We start from the raw sequence: 26640 nt of genomic DNA, 5'->3' as shown, positions 1-26640 counted from the left end.
TGGGTGCCTGGGCAGGACTCAGCACGGTTGAGCCCTCAGTTTAAAAACCCTCCCTCCAAAACCAACCGTTACCGGACCGCCTCGGCGCAGCGATCACCGACGCGCTGCCGCCGGCCCCGCCTCAGCGGGGTCCCAACGGCCTCGAGGGTCACAACGAGGGGCGCGGGGCGGTGGGAGCCCTCGCAGGTGCCCCCTCTTCCCGCCTGGGGTTTGCTGCCGGGAGAGGAGTTACAGGTGCCGGAGGGAAGGGCGGCCGGCGGGCCCGGGGCGGGGAGGAGCGCTGCCCTCCTCGCCACACAAAGAGCCTCCGGCCGCTTCTCCCGGGAGCACCCCCGGGGGTGGGGGCGTGTTGAGTGCCGGTGCCGGGGAGAGGAACTGGGCCCTGACAAAAGGCAGCCCCTCACCACCTCCCTCTCCCGGCTGCGGGCGGGGCCCCACGGCACCTCCCCGTCACCCCGCCACCCCCGGAGGGAGGCGCTGCCCCACTCTCTCGGGCGAGCAGAGGAGCGCCGGCGGCAGTTGCCACCTGGTTCTGCAGGCAGGGCGCTGAGGTGAGTGGAGGCGGGCGGGCAGCACCGCACCGCCCGCCCCTGGGGAACGCCACCATCATGCCGGAGGCAGTGCTCCCCTGCGGACAGGCGAGCCTCCGGGCAGGAGGGAGGGAGAGCGGGTGGGCTCCCCTCACCGGCCACAGGCGGTGGGACTTCACTGCTGGCTGCGGGGACTTCTCGGGGAGGAGGACAGTGTTCGCCGGGGGTGTGGGGTGTGAGTCCTTTTTCCTCTCTTTTACCCCCTCTCTTTCGATGGCGATAGGTGCAGGCGAGAGGAGGAAGGGAAACAAAGGCAAGCACGGTAGCCTGCGTGGGAGCGACCGGATAAACAACCAAATGCGGTGGGCGCCCCGGGATGCCCCCTCTTCTCTGGAGGGGGATGGTGGCTGGAGCTGCCCCGATGCAGCCCGCCCTGCCCTGCGCTGCGCTGCCCTGCAGCGGTGCGAGCGGGGCTGGTGCTGCCTCTTTTGGAGTAGAGCGGTGCAGCATCCCCGAACTAGAGAAACAAAGCGGTCCCCTGGTGTGAAGAAGATGTTCGGGTGCGGGGTGTTGTTGGCTGGTGTTACCTGCAATGGTTAATCACGCGGACTGTAAAATAGGATGTTTCTGACGCTTGTGTTTATTTACATTTTGCATTTAGCTGGGGCTGGACTATTAAATTAGCCAGCTGTGTTGTCTGTAGGTTTGTTCGTTTGTTTTGTTTTGGGTTTTGTTGTTCGGTTTTTTTCTTTCTGTTTCCTTTTGTATCTACAAAGGAAGGAAAAATAAGTGTTTGCCATCTAAAATCCAGAAATAAATACTGTTTTAAAGGTATTTTTAGCTGAAAGCCTTGAAAAAGAACACAGAACTTTACCTTGGTAGACTCGGCAGTAGATTTGCTCTTGCAAACGCTTTATTTCATTTTTAAAGCCTGTCTAATATAGTGAATTTAGAATGGTTGAGGATGTGAATAGTAAAGGCTCAGAAAGCAAATAAAAAGAAAACAAGCTTATTTTCTAAAGGATCTCCTGTAGGTTGCCTTTTTATGACAAACTTCAAATGCTTTTCAGAGTTTATTAGTACACGTGCAGCCTTTCTGGTGGCTTGGAGAGTGGAAGAGTCAATGTTCAGTAGCAGGATACACAGTGCAAGTCTGGTTAGTGTATTGAAAAATAAATAATGGAATTCTAAACAAAGTTACACAGCTTGTCTTTAAGTAGGAGGGGAGAGGAAAAGTCTGATTTGGACCCTAGTTAAGAAGGTACTAGATCACATGCCTAATAAAGGCACGGTTGTAGGGTAGAGAATTGAACGCTGCTTTCATACCTGTTATGTTGCATGCTGTTTCTTGGGGTTTGAGCCTGGCTGCTGCCACACAGCACTCCTTTCTGTCCTTGGCCCTTCTGTAGGAAGATCTGGGCCACATCACATGATTATTTTTTTTTCTGAAGAACTTTGAGATTACTGTGTTTCAGGTGGCTTCCAGAAGTTATATGCTTCACTGATCCAGGACTGGGCTACACAAAAGTAATTGCAGGAGCTGCGTGGAAGGGCTGGTTTAATGACAAAAGATGTCTGTAAAACCAGTCTTGAAGGCAGCCACCTGTGTGCACTGTTGAGGCTTTGCAGGAGCTTCAAAATAGATACTAGGTTTAATCATCTTCAAATGTACATCTACTTGAAACTTTTAATACAGTGCTCCTTTCAGGGTGAAAACTGTAGTCAGTTGCTGTTTCCAACAGAATTATGCTGCTAGGTGAATGTATAACAACTTCATTAAGCAGTATTCAGCATGGTTATTAACAGCAAATTAATACCAAACAGATCAGAAGAAAACTTACCTCTTTCTTCTTATAGGATCCACTTCACCTTGCACTTCTGTTGAACAAATTCTGCAGACACAAGATAGTGGCAGCCCTCTCCATCTCTGCAGACAGGCAGTAGGGAAGTTTTTTTGAACCTTAGGAAACCTCAGCCGTATCTTTTTCTTTTTTCTTTTTTTTTTTAATCCCCCATGTGTGTTATGGTAAAAGGCTGAATGCGGAAACTATAGTCTTGAGGGGTTTTTTATGGGTTATTGCAAAATGCTTTTGATCTGCGACAAGGGGTTGGAAGGGAGGAGAAAGAGAAGGGACTTGTGGAGTAGATGTTGTGTGAGCCCTTTGAAACTGGACACCTATTATATGTTTGTCAGCAAAGTCGGTGGGATGAAATGACCCAAGTGATCTCTTAGAGACCTGTGTCCGCTAAGCTGAGGAAAGCATGTACTCCTGTTATACGGCCACTGAACAAAGATGCTGTCCTGGGAGCTTTCTCCAGAGAAAGGTCTTTGGCATTCCAAGTTCAGATTTCAAGAGAAACTGCTAATATTCTAATTCTGTTACAAATAAATTAAAAATAAACAACATGCCATGTATTCACTGACCTTCAGAAAGTGGCATATATTTTGCTTCTTTCAGCTGAATTAGTCTAGGAGTCTGGATTTGCATGCCAGGCTATGGGTACCTCAGAGTTACACAAATGGTATTTGCATAGTTACCTCATGCTGGTGGCAGTGTCTTGTGTTTCTCACGGGTTTGCATGTGCAATAATAATGCATTGGTGAGATGGGAGTTGAGGTTTATCATGAGAACAACTTGAATAAGGGGAGATTTATCAGCCCCTTGAAATAAGGTATCAAGCATGTAACCACCTCATTCTCCACAGAACGCTGCATGGCACTATCAGCATCTATTGTGTTTCAGGCTTAATTTAAACATGAAACCTAGCTTGTCATTTTCCAGGGTCTTGAGAAAAATCTCTGAAACGTGACCTGAGTGGAAACAGATACACAGTGTGAACAGTTTTAGAGAGATGTAAACTTTCCTTCATGCTGTTTTAGAGGACACCGTGTTCAGACTAGTGTGATTGTTTGATTTCTCATGGATGATAGGAGAAGTGAGTGGGAAAGGAAACTTTAGTGTATGGGGGCAGTATGTGGGAGCAAGAGGAGAAGAAATGTAGATACCTAACTCTAAAAGCGTAGTTTTCAGTAATGTAGGTGGTTTGGTGGGAGTTTCGAAGACTAAGGAAATTCTGCTTTTGCTAATAATGATCTCTAGGCAACTAGAATTCTGTAATATAGTGCTTTTCTCACATTTATACCAATACTCCTTGGACTCTGATTCCTTTTGCTAAAAATAGGGAAGATATTTCACCTAACATTAGACATGAAATTAGTGCAAAATGGGCAGCAAGCCACAGTTCCAATACCATATTAAGGTTGAGAGCCTCTGCTTTTTCCTGTAGTGGATCCAACTTAGACATAAAGCGTATATAAGGTCCAGGTTTCTGAGGGACTTGAGATGCAGCTAGTGGGGAAAGAAGAGGATCTTCTGGCTTTGTCCATGCCTCATTTCATACCAGCAAAAAGCTGTTCCCATGCCCTTGTACTCTAATCTGATGGTCTGCGGGCAGTTTGGGACTCCCTGGCCTTGTAGATCTGAAAAGAGAATTTGTCTGAGTACTTGAAGCTACTTTGTGCCTACATGCAGAGTGTTGTAGGAAGGCAGTGGGGAAGGTTGCTCAAACCTTGGGAGAGCTCGTCTACCCCCTGGTGTGTGTATGTTTCTTGTTTTAGATGTCTGAATATATGCATGATTTTGAGTTAATTGACAAAAAATTAACTTTTCTCGCATCGCTGCCCCAAAACAAGGACGGAAAGCAGCTGGGAGACTTCATATAAACTTGCAAGGGTTCCTCAGAAGAGAAGTGGCTACCTATAAGATGACAAGTTGAATAAATAAGAAAGCATTTCTCATATGAAACGCATTTGGTATATTTCTCTTCCTTTGAAGAGGCCCCAGCGTAGTTTTTCCTAAAGTCTTGTTGCAATTTCTTTGAAATTAGTGTTTTCTGCATGTCTGTTGATGATTTCTAATGCTTTATGAAAGGCTTTTAAATAAAAAATTAGAACATTTATCTTGAAGGACTTAGTGCTCAAGTTATATGTTGATCACAGTAAAGCTCCAAATGAGAAAAAAATTAGTCTTTAAATTGATTTTGGTTTAAAACATGTAAGGGTATTCTGTGTGCCCCAGAGAGAGACGAGAGTGTCTAGGGCTTTGTTGCTGCTGTTTTTTCCTTTTCGTCTTTCTGAACGAAATGTGAAAGGACCCGGGGAGGGACAAGAGTAGAAATACATTATCTCCATAGGCAGAACTTGAGTAGTTTAATAGGCTTTACTGAGATCCTAAAATGCTTTATTGTTTTTTATTACATGACTCATTCTTTCTGGCACTCTGTCAGTAATGTATACAAAAGTGGGACTTTTCATTATACAAACTCGAGTTCACCCAGGTTGTCTTGGTCTCTCAAGTCAGTGTGAGGGGCTGATGATGATCCTCAGGGGAGGCATATCTCTTACACCAGTGAATGCTGAAGGCTCATAGGTCAAGTAGGTTCTTAACTTGGATCTCTTGGTTTTAATGTCTGAGTTTAGGTGAGAGGAACCTGGGCTATAATGCATGTGTGTCTTATGTACTTTTGTACTTTGCCCGTGTATTGTGCAATGGGAACAATGACTGGCCAGTATTGCAAAGCATAAAAATTGGAACGAATGTTGTTGCTCAGATACATGCACTTAAAATAAAATTCTCATCAGAACAATATTAATGGGTTTAAATACCATTCAGTGTATTTTAATTCATTTTAATATAGAGCGACGTTAGTGAGTACTGTACAGACATTGGTGTCCAATTCGGTCCAGTTCTCCTGCAGAGACTTGAGAGGTATAGGGATGAGCTCTTACTTCATTAGATGGACTCCCCTATCTCTATTTATATGGATGTACTGAGCTTTGTGAATTTCAGAGTTTAAGCCTGCCTGTTCATGCTGGATAACATATTAAACAGTTTTTCGTTAAGAGCATTGGAATAAAGTGTCACCATGTATATGGAAAATAAGACTGTGAAATCTTAGTAAGTGCTAAATTAGGACCAGCTTTCCCCACACAAATACAGTTTTCCCCAGTGACTTAAATGGAACGGTAATGAAAGCATGGTAAAAAAAACTCCAGTGGCTAAACGCTTAGGGAGGTAATTCACAGGACAGTATGAAAACTTCAGACAAATGGTCTTATAAATGAGTTACATTTAAATGTCTGTATTACACCTGACTAGAAATAATGCCCTGCCTAAATAACCAGGGAAATAGCTGAAGAACTTGCACTGTGTGGCAGCAGCAGCAACCCAGTAATAATGGATCAGCCCGTAACAACAGGGACCCTTGGAGTCAGGTTTAACTGCCACAGTGAAGTGGTTGGAGAATATGGATTTAAGTTTCTGAGATACAATACTATGTAAGGCATCCAGTTTACATTTGAAGATAATTATTAACTATTCCCTTTGCAGTGGTACTCTTGAAGTAAAGGGGGATTTTGGTTGGGAAACTGAAGTAAATTCAGTAAAGTATGTGTGCAAAGTAATGGGAACTGAAGAACTCTTGCTTTCAAAATCTGCTCTGTTGTCTGAATTTCATAAGCAATGGTTCAGGAAGCATTTGCACCTTAGCTAAGTAGTGTGGAGTGCTATGTAGTTATATTACCTATTACTTGTTAATATTGCGTATTAATGTATTATTGGCCCCAGAGGTGATTAGTTACAAAGATAAGATCTAGTCCATTTAGCGTGCTGCCAGACCTTACAGACAGATCGTGAAGCATAGGCACTGGTATCAGGATAGCTGGCAATTATTTGTAGTAAATGGGGGCATGGTGACCCTAGTGTTTTCTCTGGAACTGACTGGCATTGCAGAGGGAGAGTAGAGCTTTTACACTGGGACTGTGAGTTCACAGCTATCTGTTGTACCTACTGTGTTCTTCGGGACTTTCTCTCCTTCCCAACCTTAGAGCATATACCAAACCAGTAATGTATCTGTGCCTGCTTTCGTGAAGTGGTAAGGAACTGTCATGTTGGTCAGATGTACTCTGCCAAGTCCCACATATCCATGTGTGCTGTATCCCCATTAGGATTATGTATTTATAAACTTCACTGAGCTGAGAAGCAGGTCTTTATCTGAGTTTGAGTACATTGTACCTTAACGGTTGGTGTCAGAGAGCAGCAAGAGCAGGACTGCTACAAAAGAAGGGCTGAGGCAGGAGGTGAGGGCAGCCCCAGCAGAGACTTACCAACCAGGACACTGGTCTGACCACCAGAACCAGGCTGTGCCTGCTGTCCCTGACCCAGTGAACAAGGAACCTGGTCCCTCCAGGAAGTCCAGTCAGAGGTGAAAGGATCCAGAGCCAGGACTCAAAGTAGGGCTATGATGTAGCTCAAAGCAGCTACAGTCTCCTGTAGGCCTGCTCAGGGGACAGGGCTGTAGACAGGCATGACAGTGGCATAGCTTAAATAGGGACTGAAGGCCTTGAGCTGGGCTTAGGTGCTCTTGAGCCCATAGTAGAGGTCCTGGCTGCGGCTGGTCAGGGCCAGTGAAGTTTACCAGTACGTGCAAGCCCTGACAAATGACTCCAAATTCTGACCTTGCTTTTCCTTGGGTATTTTACCAACTTTGATGTCAGCAATCTGTTTTAAAACGAATTAGAAAAACCCAAACCCACAAACAGTATTGGTTTTTGCATGCAAAAATGATATTCAGGAGCAGTTGTTTAGACCTGTAAACATCGAATGGAGGTTTCATTCCTGTTTGTTTTTTTTCTCGGTACATCAGCCTAGTCTTTATGTTGGTTGAAGTCATTAATTTATCTTTGGATGTTTTGAGATAAAAATTAAAGCTACTTGTGGCTAACATTGCGGTGATCCAAATAGACATATATCTGTCAGGGATGCTGTGACTATTCGGAACATTTCTGAAACAGCTCTTAAGCCAAAAGTTGGGGTTTTGGGGTAATGCAAGTGGATTTCCCTCCCTTATTTATGTTTTCCTATTTACAGGCAATTTTGATCAAGTCAATTTTGCAAATGTCTCTGCAAGCTGCTGCTCTTCATGAAAGTATGAAAAACATAGGTGGTGATTATATCTTGACCCTGTTATATTTTTTTCCTCAACTTCTTTGCCCTCTGAGTCCCTCAACTTAAAACTTAGGTTTAAAAACTAAGTTCACATTACTGCTGTTAAAAAACAAGATGATGAGTGGGTCAGAAAACTAATTAATTGAAGTAGGATTAAGGTCACATATGTGTCTCACAAACTGCACGCTTGGATATAATTATTTTTAGTTATCTTCAGGAGTTTCCATTCCTTAAGGAAAAGCAATAAATCAAAAGATTATTCCTAGAGTCATTTGCTGACTACTGAAGAATAGATCCAGCTGCTTTTCAGTTCACCTTGCACTGAGGAGAGCAGGGGAAGAACTACTGGAAGTTTCTGGGATTTTTGTCTCCTTCAGAAGAGACATCCCCATCTGTGCCCCAGTTATGGGAGTAAAAAGGAGAGGTTCTGGACAGAACAACTTTAAACTTTGCCAGGTGCCTTGCAGAAGTAAAATCTATTTAATGTCTCAAGTGTAAGGGTAACTGAAAGGCACCCCCTCATGCTTCCATAAAACTAAACCAACATTGAAGTGCTAAGAAATTCTTCTTTCATTAAATGCCAGTGCGTGTGCTGCATGTGTATGCTTGTGCCCATCACTGCATGTGACATGTCATTTGCAGAGTCAGATGCAGCTTAAAAGTACATGCTATGTACCATGTACGTTATTTACAAGCAGCATGTACTTTAGTACAGCTGTTAACTGCCAGTACCTGTACGGCAAGGAGATTGTGAGCATTGTACTCGTTGGTTTCAGAAGCTATAGAAAGAGCTGGGTGATTTGCTTTCAACTGCATTACCTGTCCTCTGACAAATGCTGCAAAGCCTAAAAGTCTGGCAACAGGCAAAGGGAGAACTGAGAACACAGGCAGTGTGTTGGCTAAAATAAAATAAAACAAAATGACTGTCTTTAAACTGGAAACAAAATGCATTTTGCAGTAGTATTTGAAAGACACTGTTTTATCTGGAAATCCTCTCTTCTGTTGAAGTAATGTAGTAAGTGACCGAGTACTTTATCCTTCATGGGTGATTCCTGGGAGATCTGGTGCTAAATAATGGGGGAGGAGGAGAGGGTGTCCTCTTTTTTGGCTGTTTCCTTTGAAGCAGATAACCTTGTTATATTAAGAAGGCTTTTTAAATGGAGTTTGCTTTCTTCAGGTTTGTAAAACTGACACCTTTAAATGTAATGTCGAGAATCATCATTAATATCCATAGTCTGGAGTGATGCTTTTGCTCAAGCTAATCAGCAGCTAGAAAGACAGATATACTAGAAAGACTTGGATTTAGATGCCTGTGGGACAAATGGAGACCATGCATCTCTTCCTTATCCAAAAAAACCCATTAAATTTACCTGGAGAGATGCACATTTTCCTTGCTTGGGATTGATGTTTTGCAGATAGACTTGGAAAAGCTTGCTCAGGTCCCTTGAGCTTGGAGTCTTGGGCCATTTTTCTTATTGCCCACATTGCCCTCAGGAGAGTGGGAAAAAACCCATCTCTGGATATGGGTATAATTTCCTTAAGAAATGACACCTTGCTAGCTCTTTGCAGAATTCACAAATACCTTTTACCAACTGTAAGTATTTGGAAGGCTCAAGCTCTTTCCTTATGTGGAAGAAATCTTTTGCAGGTTATAGTGATTTAGTTCTAATTTCAAGGAGGTGATTTTTGTTTAGGTAAAGTGTAAAAACATCGTAGTTCTAGCATTTGTATATGTAAACTGAGATACCTGCAGGTGTCTAAGAACATGCTTGCTCTCTTATGTGTAAGCACTAGTAAGCCTGGGAATTAGCTGGATCTAGGCTAATCTGCTCAGGAAGAAGGCAGCCTTGAAGACCTGGGTGCTGTGTCAGAAACAAAAGCATCTTCCTCCTGCCACATTTCCAGTGTCAAGGTTAATCTGTTTGCATACCTTTCAAATTCTGTGATTTCAGCATCCCATATCGTGGGAATAAGAGTATCTTATTCTTAAACAAAACAAAACAAAAAATATTCTTACGTTATTTCACTTTTTGACAGTCCATATTCTGGGGTGTCTTTAACCTAGTTAACTGGGTTTTAGCAGGTGCTTTTAGAAACTTGTTCTGCTGAGCAATGATTTTTTGTTTGTTTTTAAATTTCAGAGATCAGCTCATAGCATTTTCATGTCTGACTATTGGTATTGGAGGCTGATTCCATGCAAAGAATCTGGAAGCTGCAACTGTTTTTCAACAGCCAACCACTCTAATGAAGAGAAAGAGGAAGATACAAGCCATCAGGTTGTAGTGTCAGATATCATGCAGCTTGTGCAAGATAAACAAGATGTGCCAGAAAGCACAGCAGGTGAGAGAAATATAGTATATTTTCACAATTGTCCAGCTGGCTGCCAAATTGTGTGAAGAAGAGGACTGATGGCTTGAAGAATATTAGCAATGGTGTCTCATCACTAGCAGTGAGAGGGAGCCAGGGAGCCCAAACAGAAGAACAGCTGAGAGATAGTTGGAGGAGGGCGATATCAGCACAAAACCAAACTTTTAGGCAGCAGCCAGTGAAGAGTGAAGACCTTTACTGAAGGAGGCCTGGTGCTTGTTACAATAAATTACAATAATTCCAGAAATTAATTGGTTATCAAAGAAAGTCAACCCAGAGAAACCTGACCTATGTTACTACAGTTTCAAAATCGTACTCAAGAGAAACTGCTGAGAAGCAAGTACAGAATACCTCTGCGCATTATCACATTGTTTTGTTGTTGTGGTCTATGAGCAGAAAACCGTAAGGAATGCTAGTTTCAGGGATTAAGAATACATTTTTCTCTTGTACCATTTGATCTTGCATTTACCTATGCAGGAGGTTATTGCATTCATATATGAACTATGTGGCCTTTGTCTTAGTACAAATGGACTATAATTCTATATTTGATTAGCAGCTGCATCTCATTACAATTGGTCTTTTAACACATCTACACATCTTCATTTAATTTTGTTAAATACATTTTTAAAAAGCATTCTAAGTAAAACTAAAAAATACCTACACATATTTACTCAAATCTCTCTAAGCTGGAAAGATGATCCAAAAGCAGGAAAGTGAAATTCACTCAAATACAGTTTTGCTTTTAATATACAATTACAAGGCAGGATATGACTTCTTTGTCATAAAAGAAAGAAGGCTCATTCTTTTAGACTGGATGAGCTAATGATGTTGGCATAGAATGATTCATATTGTGCTCTGGCCTTTAAGAGAATGGGCCTGGAACTAGATGATCTTTATGGTCTCCTTCCAACCCAAACCATTCTGTGATTAGAGTAATCATTTTATTTGTGTACTAGTCATGTCTCGGACAGAATACAAGATTTCTTTTGAAGGCAACAAGGAAAGATGCAATAAAGCCACTTGCAGAAATTCCAGAGGAGTATGTCAGGATTGGTCAGAGGATTACAAAAGGCAACTCCTGTGAAAATAAGGAGGCTATTTCTAGACTGCAAAAGGAAACACAAGGGAGAGCACACATACTCTGATTTCCCAGGGGAGAGCATAGTAAGTTACAGAAGAAGTTGGGCATCTGCTTGTTTTAATTTTCTTTTTGTCCATATCTAACACAATATGAACAAGAAAATGCAAACTTGATTTCTGCAGAGGAGGTTCAGACTTAATTGTCGAGTTTGTTAAACAGACTACTTAGAGGTTGTGCATCTCTAGCCTGTTCTGAATGGAACCATTACTGAAACAAACCACTTTTGGAGATGAGCTTGTTGTACTTGTTTCCCTCTCAGTGCTTTAAGCTAGGCTAAGAGATTTCAAGAAGTTTTTTTTAGTATGCTGCTTCTGTAGTAGAAGACGAAGCAAGCAACCAAGCCCTGGGAAGGCAAGCCTACAGTATGAAGTCGGAGGAAAGGTAGTTTCATCTTCTGCCATTTGGAGGTTTTTAAATGGGAAATTGCTAGTCCTCTGCAGAAATTCAGGGGGAGCTGTGGTAAGTTCAGACTAAGGTGCATGTGTAATTTCTGTTGGTGTGACAGTGAATCAACGGTTGACTGATTGATCTAAAAAAGGAAGCTTAATAAGATGAATAGATCAGAATCAAAGCAGTGAAGATGGACCAGGAACTGAGCATATATACATACTGCATGTACTTGACTGTGTTAATTTCACCTTTTAGCTGTGGCTTCTTTCTGTTGCTGAAGTCCATGTGAAAGGAATATGAGCTTTACTGAAAGAAGTTCACACAGTATCACAGTATGTTAGAGATTGGAAGGGACCTCAAAAGATCATCTCCAATCCCCCTGCCGGAGCAGGAACACCTAGATAAGGTTACACAGGAACGTGTCCAGGCGGGTTTTGAATTTCTCCAGAGAATGAGACTCCACAACCTCCCTGGGCAGCCTGTTCCAGTGTTCTGTCACCCTCACTGAGAAGAAGTTTCTTCTCAAGTTTAAGTGGAACCTCTTGTGTTCCAGTTTGTACCCATTGCCCCTTGTCCTATCATTGTTTGCCACTGAGAAGAGCCTGGCTCCATCCTCGTGACACTCCCCCTTTATATATTTATATACACTAATAAGGTCACCCCTCAATCTCCTCTTCTCCAAACTATAGAGACCCAGCTCCCTCAGTCTTTCCTCATAAGGGAGATGCTCCACTCCCTTAATCATCTTAGTTGCCCTGCGCTGGACTCTCTCCAGCAAAGTTCTGGACAGAGTTTCCTGGCCTGAGGTGCAGCAGATTTTTCACTGAGGCTTACATCCATGCCTGGCTTGACAGCTGAATTGCAAGCCATTAATCAAAGCTGAAAAGCACCTGATAGACCTGGAAAAAGTGGGGGGAATTTTCTTTTTTTTTTTTAAAGTATGTTAGTTTTCTTTTGACTTGAAGAGAACAGAACTGGAAAAGGACCTTAACCGAAGTTAAGCATGAGAAACTTATTCTCTGATAATATTCTGGTAAAGTTATTAAACTTTAAAACTAAATTCAGTATGAAAGTGCTTTCTGTATCACAACTAATACCGTTGCTAGTATTTGGGATTGAATGAATCATTGTGTTTGTGGCCATTTTATTGGGTTTCGTTTTTTAACATTGTTAATTGATGCAGTGTGCATGTTAGTATTTTCTGACTTTATCAAGGGACTGCTAAAAAGAATATGCTCTGAAAAGAACTACAGCATCATAACACGGTGAATATTTAAAATGGGCAATTTGTATGTGTGGGATGAGCATTTGTTTTGCTCTAGTTTTAATACTTGTTCAAATACTTATTTTGGGAAAAGAAGCAAGTATTTTTGTGATTGGCAAAGAAAGCCATTGTGCCTTGTTCTGTGAAGTTAAGCCTTACAGTCTTCTGGTGGGAAGAGGCAGAAAGATAAATTCTGCTGTGGAAAATAAACTCCAGCAGTGCTGTTGGATCTTTCCCTTCCCTGTTTCTGTCTTCTGTAAGCAAATGTGAGGGGTCTTAGTCTCTCATGCAGACTAATAATACTGTAGGTTGGAGAGCAATTTGCTGTTCTTAGTTAAACCATATGTTGTTCTTGCTGAAGTTCTAATGCCTCTGTTCCCATTCACTCCCCAGGAACTACTCTGCTATGCTATTGGTACTACATTGTACATATTGGTACAATGTACATATTTGTACATTAATAGCAATATTTTTACTGCAGTGTCTTCTTGGAAGTTATAATTAAGATCAGATCTTCATTGTGCCTATGAGTTTACACACAGCAAGAATGCGTTGTGTCTTGGAAGGCTTAAAAGCAGAGCTTGAAAGTGGTAGGTAAAGCAGCGTACAAATTCAGCTTGAGGCAGAGTACAACCAAGATGGAAGCATAGTAACATCTGACCAGCTTGTGTGTGCTTTCTTGCCTCATTTCAAATTGTATGCATACTGTGTCTTTCCCCCTCTTGTCGTCAGAAGAGGCTGGAAAAATAAAAGGTTATGGGGAAGGGATGGAGGCATGGAAGGCAGTCACTAGTCTTTAAAAGTAAAAAAAAAAAAAAATAAAAAAAAAAATACAGTATTTGTAAAATTTCTCAGTGCATGTTAAGTTGTCCTACCTGTTTGCAGTTGGACTTTAGGAGTGCTGTGCTTGAAGGCCTGTTTACACAGCGACATGGTTTGGGTTTTTTGGAATGGGGCTTTTCTGCTTTGAAGATGAAACCCTTCAAATGGCTGACATCTTCTTTGGTTGGCTTTTCTTCTTTTTAGATCTGTTCTGAATATAGTCTTTTCACACAGGTTCTTTTAGCCTCCTGCCATGTTAAAGCAATAAGGAAACAGGAAACCTTTTGTGGCATCTAGATATGTTAGTGTGACATATTGGGAACTGTAATTGCTGATGTTGTAGCAAAAAGCCATGAGGGTGCTACAGTTGAAGCCTTTGCAAAAGTAAGGGAGCTATCATGACTCTGCCCAGGTTTTGAGGAATCCAAGGATACAGGTGACTGCTGTCTTAAGTCTCTCTGGTCCAAATGTACCTGAGTAGATGTACCTTCATGAGAAGATGTACCTTCATGAATAGAAAAAAATTATCCCATTTGAAATTATAAATTGGGTGGGTGTTTTTTATCATTTTACATGATTTCTAGGATTTTTGAATGAGAAATTAAAAAACATCTGAAAAGACATCTGACTGACCAATGTGCCAATTCTAACACTTAACAGTGCTGCAAACCACACAGTCAGCTGTTGTACTCACAGGCACTTGAAATGCCTGTTAAATTCATGTAATCTTGGAATAGAGTATTCTTTGAAAGAAATGTGCTTGGTATCATCTCAGAATGTAAAATTGCATTGTTTTGCATACATAAACACCTTTTAGGCACTGCTCAGTGGCATTACTGAAGCTGACAGCTTTGACTGAATTATGTAGCTGCTGCGACATCACTGTCTGGAACAGTGTGGCCAGGTTATAATAACAAGACCACAAGTTGCTGCATCAAAATTGGGGAAAAAACAGCAATCAATGCTGTGTGTTAAACATTTGTACATCCTCGTAGCTCCAGTTATACTGAACCTAGAGCATCACTGCAGTTATACACATTAGCCCCTTTCTTCTACTAGTTGCAACTGTGTAAATACAAGATTTCAGTAGTAATGTATGAGGGAAACATTGTAGGTGTTCACTGTTGGGGAATATTGTAGGTGTTCACTGTTAAAATACTATCCTGTTTCAAATCAAATGACTTTTCAGAAAAACAATAGCTAATGCTGTTTGGATCAAGTTCGTTCTGTCCCTTAATAACTACAAATACAACCTTTTAAGAAACTTAACTAAAAATAAGAAACTTAAAATGATCTCTTAGAAGTTGCTCAGAGAATGCCAGTGCAATTTTTGGGAAGTCCTCCGTTTATGCAGTAAGTTTGGAAAGTTTGTCAATTCTTGGAGCTGGTTTATATTCTCCAAGAAGTTTTATCATACTGAGTATTTCACTGGAATTTTAATTTTAATTTGCAAAGCTGTGTTAGAGTGCAACTCAAGTAACAGCTTGATGTAAAGTTTTTCGCTTTTGTTTTTTTTCAAGGGATTACTTATAAACGAGATTAATACAGCTAGCAGGGGTATGTAGCCTATGAAAACCACAGCAAGTATTTTTGTTGAGGTTGTTCACATACCTTCCCCCCTCCAAAAAAAAAAACAACACACAAAACCCCTTAAAGTCAAGTTAAGACCATAATTTGTGAGGCAGTTGGAGATTTCTTGCATGTTACAGTTTCATATGTACTTGTGACAAGACTGCTTTTTTCATGGGAGTGACACAGCATGCTGTCATCTTATTAACACTATTACATCTTCTCTGGAATGAAGATGGTAGACTTGTATTCAGAACAGATCTCAGCATGTCTGTGCGGATGCTAAATAGCCCCTGAACTTTTCTTGCCTTTAAATACAAGCCAACTAGGGAAGGAGACCTTAAGCTGTAATACACAAGCCACTTAGTGATACGGGGTCCAGCACAAAGTTGAGAGCTATTGCTGTCCCTGGTGGTATCTGTCATAATGCTCAAGGAGGAGGGACTTGGGGTTTATTTTCTTATCTATGAGCACAGGACTTGAGATCACTTTGTCTGATTGATGACAGTGGTTTGTCCCTAAAGGACTGGCTGGATTTTACTGTGGGAGCTTTGAAATATAGAATCACAGAATCATAGAATAGTTAGGGTTGGAAAGGACCTTAAGATTGTCTAGTTCCACCCCCCCTGCCATGGGCAGGGATGCCTCACACTAAACCATGCCACCCAAGGCTTCATCCAACCTGGCCTTGAGCACTGCCAGGGATGAAGCATTCACAGCTTCCCTGGGCAACCTATTCCAGTGCCTCACCACCCTCACAGCAAAGAATTTCTTCCTTATATCCAGTCTAAACTTCCCTTGTTTAAGTTTTAAATCATTACCCCTTGTCCTGTAACTATAGTCCCTAATGAATAGTCCATCCCCAGCATCCCTATAGCCTCCCTTCAGATACTGAAAGGCTGCTCTGAGGTCTCCACGCAGCCTTCTCTTCTCCAGGCTGAACAGCCCCAACTTTCTCAGCCAGTCTTCATATGGGAGGTGCTCCAGCCCCCGATCATCCTCATGGCACTCCTCTCTGCTTGTTCCAACAGTTCCATGTCCTTTTTATGTTAAGGACACCAGAACTACACACAATACTCCAGGTGAGGTCTCACAAGAGCAGAGTAGAGGGGCAGGATCACCTCCTTCGACCTGCTGGTCACGCTCCTTTTGATGCAGCCCAGGATACGGTTGGCTTTCTGGGCTGCGAGCGCACACTGAAGCCAGCTCATGCTCATTTTCTCATCGACCAGCACCCCCAAGTCCTTCTCCGCAGGGCTGCTCTGAATCTCTTCTCTGCCCAGCCTGTAGCTGTGCCTGGGATTGCTCCAACCCAGGTGTAGGACCTTGCACTTGCCATGGTTAAACTTCATAAGGCTGGCATCAGCCCACCTCACAAGCGTGTCGAGATCCCTCTGGATGGCATTCCTTCCCTCCAGCGTATCAACTGAACCACACAGCTTGGTGTCATCGGCAAACTTGCTGAGGGCGCACTCAATCCCACTGTCCATGTCAGCCACAAAGATGTTGAACAAGACCGGTCGCAACACCTATCCCTGAGGGACACCACTTGTTACTGGTCTCCAGCTGGACATTGAGCCATTGACCACAGCTCTTTCCGTGTGGCTATCCATCCAGTTCTTTATCCACCAAGTGGACCGTCCATCAAATTGATGTCTCTCCAATTTAGAGACAAGGATGTCATGCGGGACAGTGTCAAACGCTTTGCAGAAGTTTAGGTAGATGACATCAACTGCTCTACCCCTGTCCATCAGTTCTGTAGCCTCATCATAGAAGGCCACCAAATTGGTCAGGCAGGACTTCCCCTTAGTGAAGCCATGCTGGCTGTCACCAACCACCTTGCTGTTTTTCATGTGCTTTAGCATGCCTTCAGGAGAATCTGCTCCAAGATTTTGCTAGGCATGGAGGTGAGACTGGTCTGTAATTCCCTGGGTCATCAATTTTCCCCTTCTTGAAAATGGGGGTTATATTTCCCTTTTTTGAGTCATTGGGAGCTTCACCTGACTGCCATGATTTTTCAAATATGATGGACAGTGGCTTAGCAACTTCATTTTCAGCTCTTTTAGGACCTGCAGATGGATTTCATCAGGTCCCATGGACTTGTGTATCTTCAGGTTTTTAAAATGGTCTCGAACCAGATCCTCTCCTACAGTGGGCTTAGGGTCTTCATTCTCACAGTCCCTGACTCTGTCTTGCAAGGCTTGGGTGGTGCGGTCAGAGCCTTTGCCAGTGAAGACCAAGGCAAAGAAGTCATTAAGAACCTCAGCCTTCTCCAAATCCAGGGTAGCCATTCTCCCTATAGCTTCTGGAGTGGGCCTACGTTGTCCCTAGTATATATATCCATGCTGAGCTTTCTGTTTGGTACTAGCAGTTTAATTAATGTGAAGTGCATGTCTGGGTAAGATCTAACAGTTCTTATGTGTGCACAGCTAGCATTTCTCACTGTTCATGTCTATTTGCTTACAGTGGAACTCAGCTTTATAAACAAATGTTTTTACACGCCTCTTCCTTCAGTGGCCACTGTAGGACTGCTATCAGACTCAGCATGTGTTTAAAGGCCAATGTGTTAGTGAAAAGAACTGCTTTTTATGAAATTAAATTTCTACTGGGGGAATTTGGCAAACTCTTATGAGTTTAACTCCTCAAAATGAGACACATTCAAAGCTGATTGGAATAATCTATCAACACAGAAAGGAGAACTTTTACAGGGTAAACCCTGTTGCTGCTTTAGGTAATAGAGCAATGAAATCCCAGCCTGATTAAAATCAGTAGGAGCCTTGTCAGTTTTTTTTGCCTTAAGACTTTTAGGCTATGTATGTTAACCAGCCTCTTGAATCAGTATTAAACATCTTACTCTAATTCCTTCTTTCCTGGGTTTTACAGCAAATATGGAATATATAAAAATAACTTCTTGCTCAGCTAACAGCATTCAGTTCCAGAAGTTAGAGCAGAAAAGTGCCATTAGTGTAAAAAGGCATTGCCAGCTAAAAATGAGGCATGGAGAGGTATTTTGGTAATGTCAGCAATAATATTCACAGGCAGTGTGTATATGTATGTGTGAATACATATATGTCTTATGTATCTGAATACATATATGTGTACACACATATAGGTTATTTGATGCCACACCTGAATTTCGCTGTTTGTTTCCTGCCTGTGTGGCTACTTCCTACACCAGCTGCCTGAAATTCAACTTAGCCTTTATTAGCTACTTGGTTCTTGTTTTATTTTTTATTTTTTTGGCCAGGCCACTAAGATAAAGCTGAAGAGTTTATGGTAGCATCTGCAGCTATACTGAAGGCATGAAAGCATTTATAATTTTTCTTCAAAGTTTGCTGAATGTAACTATTAAAAGATTTTCAAGAGATATTCCAAGTACTGTGTGCTGCAATGGCTTATAGTAATCCATCACAGCTTTTAGCAGTGTATCAGGTGTACTGGAAATACCTTTGCTGCATTGTTGTATTTCCTTATACTTTTCTCCTTGTTTTCTGTCGTAATAAGTGGCCCAGCCACAGCCTTTGATATTTTTCCCTTTCTATTCTGCCATTTCCTAGAGAGTCTTTTGCTTTTTTTTTCTGAAAGAGTTTGGCTGGGGTTCCTTGTTAGCTGTGAGATCACATGAACCTGGGAGGTATAGCTGGAGCTCTGCCAGCCTGAGCATCTGCTTGGAGAGCTCCTTGCCGAAGGAGAGGCAAACACCAATAACATGTACAAAGAAGCAAGGACTTTTTAAGATGATGTTAGGGGGAAGCTATGCCTGCTTTGTTTCATGGGGTTCTGAACACTTTCATGGTAAAAATGTGATGTATGTAAACTGAAATTTGGAGTTTCCTCAAATGGTGGCATTATGTTGCATTGAAGGTTTGAAATGTTTCTGTAGCAACATTAAGCTAGTGAAAGTTAATACAACTTTATTGGATTTATATGTTTCAATATTATGTAGTTATGGAGGTCCTTTTATTTATAACCTACTTGAAATATATAGCCATTTAATCAGAAGAGAAAGCAATAACATCTAGTTTATTATGAAAATTAATAGATCTTGTGATGCCTCTGAATGTAATGGAAGTTTCTCTTTTCATTTAAATCATGCTTTGCTTTTCAGATATTCTCCGTGCAGGATGAAATATTAGATACTTGCTGAAACTAAAGTAGGAAAGCTTTGTCAATTCTGTTTAGTTCCTGACATGACTACCTTTGTGCTTTTACTGCCTTAGGTGGCTCCAGAGAAACTGGAAAAATGCCCAAGCAGCAGTGTAATTGAAATTCAGGAGGGGCTACATGTCCAACCTGTTTAGGCATTCTATAAATCCCATTTTTTACATCTGAAGGCAGTGGATATATTTTAAAAGCTGCTTGATTATAGTATCTAAACAGGAAAAAACAAACTGTTACAGAAACTGGCCTCTTTGTCCTACATGGTAGTGTTCTACCAGTAGTAAGTGACTGTAGACATCTCATGCTTTCCATGTGCCCTGGTGTAATGAGGAGCTGTCACATGGCAAGTTTGGGGTTCTTCCTTGCTTTTTGCCCCCTCTGCTTCTGTGGCAGCAGACTGCTTGCTGGATTTGGCACTCAGTCTTTAAGGCCATGAAGATGGAGAGGTAGGGAATGTAAACGTTAGGTCTTGCATAGGTGCAGTAGAAACCCTCTGAGCTACAAAGTTTCATGTGCTCCCTTATAATTTCAGTGTTATCTGTCTACACATTGGTCGGGGTACAAAGTGGTGGGTTAGATTGACTGACTGGCTTCCAGCTGGATTGTCATGGAAATGCGTTGCTTTGCCTCTGTTCTAGCCAATACCCAGATTAGATGGTGGGTTCAGTTGTTGCCTCTGGCACTGAGGAATTACTGAGGGCTGTTTCATGCAAATGCACAGATTTGGTCAGGTTACTCAATGCACTCTCTTTGAGTGTTTAGAAAGTAAACCATCACTACATAGGAGGAGGGAGCTTAGATAACAATAATACTGGAAAATAATTAAATAAATTATTTAAGGGTTGGTTTGTTTTTTGGGTTTTTTTTAGGTCTGTTTTTTCATTTTGCTATAACTACCACAGGTTTTTATGGCCACAAGGAAAGTGCATAGAAATCTTCCTACCGCTGAAAATGAAGAGCTGTCTAGAATCCCATTTGTTCATTATTCACAGGTACAAACTGCAGACTAGATGCATACTGATATGGCTGGGGTTTTTTTCTGATGAAAATTGTGCTGTTTAGCATTGATTAGAATTAGTTAAATGGCCAGCTGTTAAAGGAAAACCTTTCCTCCAGCTAAAGATATTGTGTTTGTTTTAATTGCTAGAGGCTAAAGAGAGTTTATTTAATTTGGACGTGCAATTTAAGTTACTTAGTGAGCAGTTTTATTTTTCTCAGCTCAGCTTATCAGATCTGTTTAAGCCTATTTGTTGATCATAAGATACATTAGAAAAATTGTGATTCCTTAAAATTATTTATTGCACATAATTAGCTTATTGCTTTTAGTCTTATAATGTAATCTAAACTACTTATTGAACAGATTAATATAGAATCATAGGATCAGCTAGGTTGAAAAAGACCTTTAAAATCATCAAGTACAACTGTTAACCCCAGGACTGCCCAGCCCACTACTAAACCATGTCACTAAGGGCAAACTGATCTTCACTTATGGCTGCCCCTCATGATCTCCATTTGCAGTCACCCCTCATCTGCCCTGCATAGTGGCCCACACTGTATAGCTTCCTCCCCTAACCCTCATAGCCACCCCTCACACTCTGTGGCTCCCGTTGCTGTCCCCTCATGATCTCCCCTCATGGCTGCTACTCCTTTACCCTCACGATCTGCCCTCATGGCTGCCCCACCTCTGCCCTCATGTTCTCCCTTCATGTCTGTCACCCCCTTTCCCCTCACTATCTCTCCTCATGACTACCCTTCACCTCTCATGGCCACACCTCCTTTCCCCTCATGCTCTCCTCTCATGGTCACTACTCCTTTCCCCTCACACAATCCCCTCATGGCTGCCCCTCCTCTCCCCTCACAAAATCCCCTATGGCCACCCTTCCTTTCCCCTCAAAATCTCCCCTCATGGCCACCTCTCCTCTACCCTCATGGTACACCCTCATGACTACCTTTCACCCCTCATGGCTGCCCCTTCTCTCCCCTCATAACCTCCCCTCATGGCCACCCCTCCTGTCCTGTCATGATCTCTCTTCATGGTCACCCCTCCCATCCTTTCACGATCTCACCTAATGGTGGCCCCTTCTATCCCCTTGTCATCTCTCATAGTTGCCCCTTCTTTTCCCTCGTGATCTTCTCTCATGGCCACCCTTCCTCTCCCCTCATGGTGGCCCCTTGTGGCCATCCCTCCTCACCCCTCACAGCCACCCCATCTCTCCCCTCATGGTCTCCCTCCACAAATGCCTTTCACTCCCCTCATGATCTTCCCTTATGTCCTCCCTTCCTCCTCCTTCATGATGGCCCCTTATGGCTGTCCCTCCTCTTCACTCATGATCTGCCCTCATGACCTTCCATTATGGTAGCCTTTCCTTTCTCCTCATGATCTTCCCTCATGATCTCCCCTCATGGCTGCCTCTCCTCTGCCCTCATAGTCTCCCCTCATGGCTACCCCTCCTCTCCCCTCATGATCTTCCCGCTTGGCCACCCTTCTTTCTCTCTCCCTCTGACTGACATTTCTGACGTGCCCCTTGTTCTGTCCTGTGGATCTCTAATGGAAAAGATGAGAACGCACTAGCTCCTATGTTCTCTATCTGTATGGGACAAATTTAGACCCAGATTCCTCTGGTCCAAGCCCAGATTCGCAGCTGAGCAAGGAAGTTGCCCTAGAATCTCCACACATCAGGGATTTCATAATATAATATGCTATATATGTGGTGCCTGGGAAGAAAAGGGCACATTAATGCTGCAAGATGCACAGGGGGCTCCTCTGGAAAGAAATTCAGAATGTTTACTTTGCATTTGTTTTTTCTTTTTCTTCTTTTTTTCTCCATGTTGTACATTATGGTGCCCTGGTACTCAGACACCTTATTCAGCCAACAGCTACGTAGGTGGTAGCCAAAGCTGCAGCACTTCCTGCGTAAGGCATGTGACTTCTGGCTGAAGTTCCTTTCAGGCCTGTGTGACTTCCCCTGGAGTCATTCATATTTCCTTGGGGGAAATTTTGACCCCAGTAGCTGAACACGGTGTGCTCAAGAGATGCTGAAGGAGCTAAACCATTGTTTTATGGGGTCTCCATAATGCCAGACTGGCTGCCAGTTTGTTAAATGGTCACTGGAGTGGCATCAATATTAGTAACAAGCTGACCGAACTGGTAGCTTAATTTAGGAGCTTGTTAGGTGTATGGTAATGACCTGGTAAGGCTTGATTAAAGGTGGTGTTTACAGGCCTCTGTACATTTTTAACCTCTGTGTACAATAAAATATTAAACCTCAGCTTTTGCTCACAGATTTCTTATGGGAAGATCTACTCTGGGACTCCAGCAGCACTGAATACATTGGCCATGTCTACACAAGATTTTATATAGAGAGGAGGGAATAAATTTGATACTGAATCTGGAATTTATCAATTTAAGCGTTCTGCTGTCAAATTTATGTGACCTGTTTTGCAAAGGCTTACCTGGGGAAATGTAATTTTGATAATTACTAAGTGTGTGGAGGGAGAGAGGAAAAGCTCTGTGGTGGCCTTGTAGCATGTGTGACTTCCATCCAAGAATCTCTTCTTAGGGGAAAACAGCTACACTGAAAATGACGGGTTGAGTGAAAAATAAGCTGCAGGGGATTAAGTGCTGCCAAGGAGACCTGTCAAAAAGGTGAAAGTTCCAGGGAGACCACATGAGTGTTGTCTCTGCTGTGGTTCCTGTGATGTGGAGAGCAGGTCCTCAGGAAAAAAAAGAAAAAGCAGTCTTGCCAGCAGATTCTGTTTCCATTAAGATGTGTGGATAAATGCACGAGGTCGTGTATATGCAGAGAAGGTATTGGAAACCTTCATAATGCTGTCAGGACCTGCAAAAATTCTGATTGGAGCCAAGGCTGCTAGGCCTGGAAGCAGAGTGAGCTCTCTTAATGCTGCCTGAAGTCCTGTTCACTAGCACTCTATATGCTGAGGGAAGTTTTTTCCCCAGGAGAAATCCTAGAAGTTTCTTTTTCTACATGGACACGGCTTGCAGGCAGAGGAGTGGGGAAATAATACTGCAAAAATGCCCTGTTACACATGTTAAGGAAGTTGGTTCACTCCCCCCACCCTCCTTATTGCTTGTTTGGAGAAACATGTCTCATTTTTAAGCAGGTATGTTCTGGAACCATTCTGCATATCGAAATCTGCTATTTCATCTGTGTGCTGTGTCACACACCCAGGCATATTTCATTCCACAGGAACTGTCTAATCCTGACCTTTTTGCTAAAGTATTTACATAGGAAGGCTATAAATGAGATTCTAGAAGGTATCAGAATGGCATACATGTGTGCAGCCAGGACCAGACCTGAAGGGAGCAGCTGAGTTGTGTTCCCGTTTTAACAGCTGATGGGGCTCCAGCAGGGCTGTTGCCCTTGTTTTGTTCACTGCACTGCAAAGAAAGAGGCTCACTAGAAGCATAGGGGAGAATCGCCAGTGTTCAGGGCACTTCAGTAGTATTTAGATGTTTTAAGTCCAAGAGGTGTCCCTCATTCTCTTTGTAATTGCTTCAGTATTTTTACTAGTGAGGATTGAGCTACTTGGTGTTGATGGGTCCCCTTGACTTTGCCCAGAGCTGCTGCCTTCTTGAGAAGGCTGCCTGCAGTTTGGTGTGTGCCATGCTCTTAGACTGCTAGGTGGCCTTGCTGAGCTTCTCAAAAGATTTCGTGGTCAGCTTCATGCTGTCTGGATACAGAGGAGTTTGGGTTCCTGGCTTAGGTCACAGTGAAGCGATTGGAGTACTTGCAGAGAAATAGAGAATGCTCTGCACTTTCCTCTTCAGCCGAGAGGGCTGGGAGGATGCTCAGCTGACCAATTGCTGGGGTTTTCCTAGGTGAAGTCACTACCTTGAAGGAGACAAGATTCACTGAAATGAGAGTCTTTGAGTTTTGTTTTCAATTTCCAGTAGCATTTAATCACTTGATATGAGATGCATAAACAGTGTTTGAAGGGATCCTGTTCCCGTCTGATTGCAGTTTAAGAGAAGGAATTGTGTTGATGTTGAAAGCCAAGTAAGGGCTGTGATTGTGAACCCTGATCATAATGCGTGCCTTTCGGCAAGCAAATGAAATGCTGGTCTCTGCAGAAAGTCAGAAAGAGCTGAGCTGAGCTGCCCCTCTGTTGTTTTCTTTGGCTGGCTTAGATGGAGCTTTCAGAAAGGATTGTCCTGTGTCCCACACACAAGACCTAAATTCTTGTGTTCCACTTAGGGAATTTAGACTCGTGTAGCTTCTGTTATGGGTGTCATTAGGCCAAAATCCTTTGGGATCCTTGTTCTTGGCATTTAATAGATCCACATGTGTTCATCTTGTTCTCCATGAAGTTTTGAAGAACCTCTGTTTCATCTGATCTTGCTGGTTATTAGTCACAGCTCTTTGGTTGTCTTTTGTTGTTGTCTGTTTAGGTTTCTGTTTGGGGTTCTGTGTGTGTGGGGGTGTCTGTTTTGGGGTTTGGGGTTTTGATATTTTTTGTTTTAATTTGTGTAATTCTTTAACAAAGAGGGTAAATAGATTTAAAGGACAAAAAAGATGTGTAATAAACCTCTTCATTGCATGAACTTGAAGATTGTTTGAATACTTTTACTGGCAGAATTCCTGTCAGCTGGTTCTGTTAGCCCAGTGTATCTAATGTTCCTCAAGATGTAACATAAATATTTTCTCAACAAATGGCAAACAGAAGTCAGTGCTATTCTTCTATCCGTCTTTTTGTTGGGTTTGTTTTCCTTTGGAGGGGTGAGGAGGGAGCAAATGCATATTTTAAAGTTTTGTTCCTTTCAGTTCTGGTTTTGCAGTGACTGGGAAAAGTATCCAGAGATAGATGTTGCAAGTATTTCCTACTGCTGTGCCTGCCCCTTTAATGTCTTTTAAGTTGAATCTTGCCCTTTTATGCCCAGTAGATGTTGCTGTTGAATCAATAACACTGAAAGAGGACAATGGGGAAAAAAGCCTTCAGGGCTCACATGGAATGGTAAATATTCTGGTACCTTATCCAGAGAAAAGGGGTTTAATTTTTCAAAAGTAAAATTCAGCTCCCATAATGTTTTTAGTTTTATATATTCACTTGAGAGTCTGCAACATAAATGAGAAGTACGCATTGTGTGTGTAATTTTGAGTTACAGCTTTAATGTTCTGTGGGAGAACTGCAGGGGAAGTGCATTTTCCACCTTGCTATCTCTTTTATGGTTTTACCAAATATTTGTATTTATGTCAGTCATGTATCATACTATAGAGATATCACCAATTTGGCAAAACTATGCCATATGGTAGGAATAGGCATTCCTGTAGCCTCTTCAAGTCGGCATTGTTCCTGGGAAGCTGGGGCCTTGCCTAGTTGTTGGAGCACCTTTTAGGATGAAACCCCATAATATAGGTTGAGTTTTGCATGCTCTTATTGAAGGATACAAAGCAGGGGAGGCAGGTCACTGGCAGAGGAGACTGAAAAAGGATAAGGAGGAAAACACTTAAAAGTGTCATGTTTCCTTTAGCAGCATCTGTCCAGTAAGGTTATGTGTAAAGGAAGATTTTTTTAAACTATTTTTAATGTAATATGGTATTCTAATACAGTTTTTGGAATAGTTTGTAATTGTTCAGAAAAAAAAGTGAATAAAACACTGAGTAAACAAGTCCTCTCACTGATGAATTTTCTTTCACTGTTACATGGGAAAACACCTGCAGCTATTGGTTTCCTTGGAAACACATTTGCTGTGGAAGCTCAATGCACTGCATTGAGCCTCAGTTCTACTGCATTTAAGAAGAATTCAACATGCACACTTGGACCTTTTTACTACATTTGTTGCTCAAATGCTGTGTTATTTATGCTGTTCTCACAAAAAACACCTGATCAAAGGAGATGTGCAGCATGCCTTGGATTTTGAACAGAACAACAGGAAAGGTTGGTATTTACAAGCCTAAACATAGACAGTGTATGTGTGTATTTATTACAGCATCTAGTTTTCTGAACATTTATTTTTAAAGCATTGCCTTTTAAAGCTCAGTGCTATTGTTCGCATATTGTTGCAGTCTTAGCTGTCTTTTTAGAGCTGGAGATCAGAGAGCTGCTGAAAGGAATTGCTGGTACATATGCCTCATAATAGGATTTTGGCAGGACGTTGGTTTTATTTGTAGTTTACTTAAGTAATTCAATATGGGATACATGTATGTTCTCACAGATTAGTATTTTTGTTCTGGCTGTGAGAGGAGTGTGATTTCATATATTGTGTTAAAAAATTTTAATGATGTTTATGATTAGCTTCCACTGTTCAAGCCAAAACCAAATCTGTGCAACAGTGTGGTTGTTTAATTATGTCAGATTTAATTTAAAACTTACTTGCATTATTATACTTTAAGAAAGAGTAGCTCTGTTAAGCAAATACTGCATAAGAAT

General features: G+C 42.1%; 1 protein-coding gene and 1 long non-coding RNA gene across 8 annotated transcripts in view; one reads left to right on the top strand and one right to left on the bottom strand.

The window, feature by feature from the left end:
• Positions 1-359: 359 nt before the first annotated feature.
• The window catches only part of MCF2L (MCF.2 cell line derived transforming sequence like), a 155458-nt gene continuing 129177 nt past the window's right edge, over positions 360-26640 (top strand). For 5 of the 7 annotated variants that reach the window (XM_061377662.1, XM_061377658.1, XM_061377653.1 and 2 more), the window contains exons 1-2: positions 360-551; positions 9679-9877. In XM_061377662.1, coding sequence (XP_061233646.1) covers positions 9700-9877 — 178 coding nt within the window. In that variant the 5' untranslated portion in view covers positions 360-551; positions 9679-9699. Of the gene's footprint in view, positions 552-9678; positions 9878-25987; positions 26149-26640 lie in introns of those variants that run through there. The other 2 variants (XM_061377654.1, XM_061377660.1) reach the window with 2 other exon arrangements.
• The window catches only part of LOC133225371 (uncharacterized), a 35168-nt gene continuing 10495 nt past the window's right edge, over positions 1968-26640 (bottom strand). Inside the window, exons 2-3 of the long non-coding RNA XR_009729127.1 lie at positions 2372-4011; positions 1968-2047 (exon numbers count right to left, since the gene is read on the bottom strand). This is a non-coding gene — a long non-coding RNA (uncharacterized LOC133225371). The remainder of the gene's footprint in view (positions 2048-2371; positions 4012-26640) is intronic.

This window comes from Neopsephotus bourkii, unplaced genomic scaffold, assembly GCF_033783945.1.
Source record: "Neopsephotus bourkii isolate Nb327-2 ecotype Australia unplaced genomic scaffold, CSIRO-AGI_Nbou_v1 NB_1760, whole genome shotgun sequence".
In the NCBI taxonomy this organism is placed as follows: Eukaryota; Metazoa; Chordata; class Aves; order Psittaciformes; family Psittacidae; genus Neopsephotus; species Neopsephotus bourkii.
Note: the sequence above shows the minus strand (reverse complement) of the source record. Positions and strands in the feature narration are given on the sequence as shown.